The sequence below is a fragment of the Adiantum capillus-veneris genome, chromosome 4 (genome assembly GCF_014529385.1).
Source record: "Adiantum capillus-veneris isolate H3 chromosome 4, ASM1452938v2, whole genome shotgun sequence".
Taxonomy (NCBI): Eukaryota; Viridiplantae; Streptophyta; class Polypodiopsida; order Polypodiales; family Pteridaceae; genus Adiantum; species Adiantum capillus-veneris.
This window is the reverse complement of record NC_140934.1, coordinates 54,664,616-54,669,005: the sequence shown is the minus strand read 5'-3', so window position 1 is coordinate 54,669,005 and position 4,390 is coordinate 54,664,616. Positions and strand designations below refer to the sequence as shown.

Genomic DNA, 4,390 nt, shown 5'->3' with positions numbered 1-4,390 from the left:
GGAAAGTTGGATACTTTTTGGCTGCACGCATGAAGACCTTGGCTCCAAGATATATAGGCCTATTATGCCTTCCCTTATTCTTTTGGACTCTTCGTGGTTCAATTCTCCGAGCCCTCCAATCGATGTCAGGATTATGTAATTCAAGCCACGGTAGCCCAATAACAATTGGACTGCTTGGGCTTTGTATAATATTGAATGCTATTCTTGAAACATGCTCCTGCAATGTTACTTCTATGGGGCGAGTTTCATACCTGACATCCCTTGAAGCGAGGGGACGACCATCAATGACTTCTATAGTTGCTGGATTAGACTTCTCCACAAGTGGTATGCCTTGTTCTTTTGCAAATTCTTTGTCCATGAAGCACGTCGTTGCACCTGAATCTAGTAATGCTTCACAATCCATGTGTCTACCTAGCATATGGATCTTGACTGGTAGCATAAAACTTGAAGTGTAATCAGTGGGAAGAAAGAGACCTTTTTTTGCTTGTCTTTTGTCCAACCGGTCGGTCTCTATTGGGGTTGGACGTCCATGTTTTCCGAACACGTTGAGGCCATTGCACCATGAACCTTCATCCTTCTCTTCCTTGGACACTGTCGAACTATGTGCCCCTGCTCTCCACAATATATACATAAGCCATTAATGTGCCGCCTTTGCTTCTCTTGGGCTGAGAGAGGTTGAAACCATGCTGAATCAATTTGCATGGGCTCAATGCTTGATTCATGGCCCTGTTGAGGTGTGTAGCCATTATGTGTCACTTCTGTTTGGGGTCGCAATGGTGCCACAAGACGCCTCTCTTGTCTCCTCTCAAATAGTCGATTATCACATTCTATTGCTTAAGAGATGAACTCGCTTAGTGTGTGAACCTTTGGCATAGTCAATAAAAGATCTTTTACGTCATCCTTTAATCCCCACTGAAATTGGCTAATGAAATATTCCTCATGCCAAGTCAGATCACAAGTGAGTTGTTGAAATTCGGATGCATAGACAGATGCAGGTCTTGATCCTTGGCAGAGATTTCTAAGTTTGGTTTCAGCAACCCTTGCTCTATCAGTATCCCCAAAGGTTGCAGAGAACTCCCACACAAAAGCTTCAAAGTCATGAAGAAGAGGAGATTCTTTTTCAAGTAAGGGAGAAAACCAAGAGAGAGCCGTACCTGAGAGTAGGGTCCCAATAAGGCCTACTTGAGAGGCATCATCTGGATAACGCTCTCGTTGCATTCGAATGAAGAGACGCGCTTGTAGGAGAAAACCTCTAAACTTTGATCTAGTCCCATCAAAATTTTCAGGCATGCTGACCTTCGACTCCTTCTTATGTTGTTGAGAATAGCTAGATCTTGCAGCTTGTGCTTGATGTGTGCTTGTCTCTTGAAGCTCTTGAATTTGACGTTGAAGATTTTGCAATGCCGGTCCCAAGATTAGGGGTTGCCATGCTTGAAGTTGAGCCTTACTCTCGCGAAGTTCTTGTAACTGAGCTTGGATGCTTTGCAATGCATTGATGACACCTTCCATCGCCGGCTCCATGATAGCTTGAGAAGATTAAGAGATGGTAGTCTTGCCAAACTGTTATGAGCGCGTATAGAGCTAGAAGAGAGCAAGAGGAGGCACTCACAATGTACAAGAACTTGGGTTTGATGATAAGCTTAATATTGATTACAAGACTTAATACTTTATTAAGAGAGCTAGATACAAGACTTGGATTACATGACTTGAGTACAAGACAAGGCTTGATTGCAAGGACAAGACTTGAACATAAGACAAGAACTAGAAGAGGGCTTTCCTCATAGGAGCCTCACAATTGGTCTTGGCAAGACTGAGGGGCTTGTGGCCAAAGACCCCTATATTATACTAGTGCTTGAGGAGGTTACTTGAGGAGGTTAGGACTTTCTAGGTTCGTCTTGAGGAGGTTAGAATCTTCTAGAACCTTCTTAATCCTTCTAGTTCTTCTAGAACCTTCTTCAACTTTTTAGAGCTTTCCAGAAACTTCTAGATTCTTTCGGAATCTTCTCCAAGCTTCTAGAAACTTCTTGATCCTTCTAGTCCTTCTAGAATCTTCTAGATCCTTCTTCAACTTTCTAGAGCTTTCTAGAAACTTCTAGATTCTTTCGGAATCTTTTCCATGCTTCTAGAAACTTCTAGAATCTCCTTGATACTTTTAGAACTTCTAGAATCTTCTAGATCCTTCTAGATTCTTCTAGAGCCTTCTAGCGATGATGTAGGCGATGACATAGGCGATGATGCAGGCAGCGACTAACTCTCAAGCATCCATGACAACACCAACACTCTTGGCTATGGAATGCAAATCCAACCAAGAGCCATGCTTCAATGCTTAAGCTTGCCATCTTCTCTATCTTCATTACTATGCTATTATGTATGCTAACAAGAAGAGTGATGATAAGTGGAGGAACTATTTCTTTCTCCTATGAATGTTTCTTCTTCCTCTTCCCTACCCTCATTCCCTGCTAGCTCTCTCCACCTTCGAAGGTGTTTGAGGCCTTGGGATCGAGGCTTGGAATAGTTACTGCTTTTTGCAAATTTTATGTTATGCTCGTGATACATGAAGCTTTCCATCTTCATTGCATCACCTAGGTCACAAGGAACACAAAAAATGTATTGTACCAAGTCTCTCTTGATGGGAGAATCTATAATGCAAATGCCTTTTGGAGGGGGAACCGGCTCCATATAAATCCGGTCCTCAACTGTTGTCATGTTCTGTAAACTCTCTCTCTTGCAAAAATATTGTTCATGCCAAGTTAACTAAGTACTATGATTATGTTGCTACCGTCAATTAAGTTCACCCTCCATGCTGTCAAAGTAGTCTCATAAAAATATTCTCTCTAATTCTCTTAATTTCACTAGCCTCAAAGTTCATAGGACATTTTCATTACAGCTGCAAAACATAATGTTTTGAGAGATGTTTGAGGGATTAATGAGGAGTATATTGGGAAGTTTGATAAAATTGAAGGGCATTTTGGAATAAGAACAAATTTCAGGGGCAAACCTCCCTAATAAATATCTTTGAGGGCGAGGGTTTGTGTATTGTCTGTGTAGGGTTTAGGTTTGCTGACGAGAAGTATCGGCCATGAGTAACCAGCTCACGCGCAGGCTGTCGAAACAGGCATCGTTACTCAGCAGGGCGCTGAAAGGAGGGGATGGATTGCTGGGCAGATCGCAGCAATCAAGGTCGTTTATGTATCTTGCAGGGAGAGATGCCGCAGACCGCAAGGCTGAGACGAAGGCTTACATGCGGCTCGGTGTAAGAGGCATAAGAAGAGAGCCCATCTCGCAAGCACAGCGCAATGCAGAGCTGGAAGAGGAGGCTAAAAGAATTGACCTTGCTCCCCACAAGCTCCTCGAGAAGGGTGAGCCTGGCACCATGCAGGCCATCATCAAGGATGTGATGCCTGTGGGGTATTTTTTGACTCTCCCAACAGGAAGAGAAGGATATCTTCCCGCACTTGATCTTGGCTTTACAGGTGGCATTGTCATCCTCGAGCGGCTTTTCAAAGTGGGTCAGGAGTTGACTGTGCGTGTGGTGCGGCGAGGAGGCGGTGGCCGTGAGATTCTTTCCATAAAGAAGCCAGAGTTTGCGCCTAATACTGATCCGAGGTACATCTTTAGTCAGCGTTGGGGGAACTCAGGAGATAAGCCCACTGGCTCCTAGTGCTTCTTGCACCTTTTCACATGTTAAGAGTATAGTCATTTTGATGCTGAAGCTCAATCTGATCTGGCTATGCAAGAAAAGCATATCGGGTGTCTCTTTTAGGGTCTATGTATGCTTGTTATTTGGTTCCATGCAGATTATTAGCCAGCAGTGTTTGGTAGTCAATGGACTTTGGTTTGGAATTGTATCTGCTTGCCTAGTAACATGATGTGTGTGCCATCCATTCAAAGTTTATTTCAGTTTTGAATGAATGTATGTTGGCATGTTCTAATGTGCAAGTGAACGTTGCAAAGTTTTTTTGCGCTTGGTATATTGTGGCCCCTCATTTTGATGTAGATGACTGATTTGGAAGCTGAAGCATGCTTTTGGGTAGTGATAGTGCATTGAAAAAGCAAGTGTGCTTTGGCAAATTGAAGTGGTATAGCAATGGGTGAGTGAAAATGGACTGGTCAGGAACTTGTTTCAACAGAGGTTAACTCTAGGGAAAGGTGTGAGTGAGAAGAGGATGTTTCCAGATAAGCTCTATTTGATTTTTCGATCTTGGCGCTTTGTTTGTTTTAATCCTTCCGTAGGCAAGGTTTTTTGATTGTCTAACTAGAGTTAAAAAGACTATAATTTGTGGGTGGGTCTCTTTGGCACGAGGCTGTACAATACCAGGTTCTCACTCGTATTGCTTCATTCCAGCTTCGCCCAAATAATGCTGCCCTTCATATAGATGATCGTCTCAGT

The 4,390-nt window shown here is 43.1% G+C and overlaps 1 protein-coding gene across 1 annotated transcript; it reads left to right on the top strand.

The window, feature by feature from the left end:
* The first annotated feature begins 2,983 nt into the window (after window positions 1-2,983).
* Window positions 2,984-3,895, top strand: LOC147459187 (uncharacterized). Its single transcript, XM_086510504.1, has one exon. It carries the CDS (start codon window positions 3,080-3,082, stop codon window positions 3,659-3,661), a length of 582 nt encoding a protein of 193 aa, XP_086366630.1. The 5' UTR covers window positions 2,984-3,079; the 3' UTR covers window positions 3,662-3,895.
* Window positions 3,896-4,390: the final 495 nt, after the last annotated feature.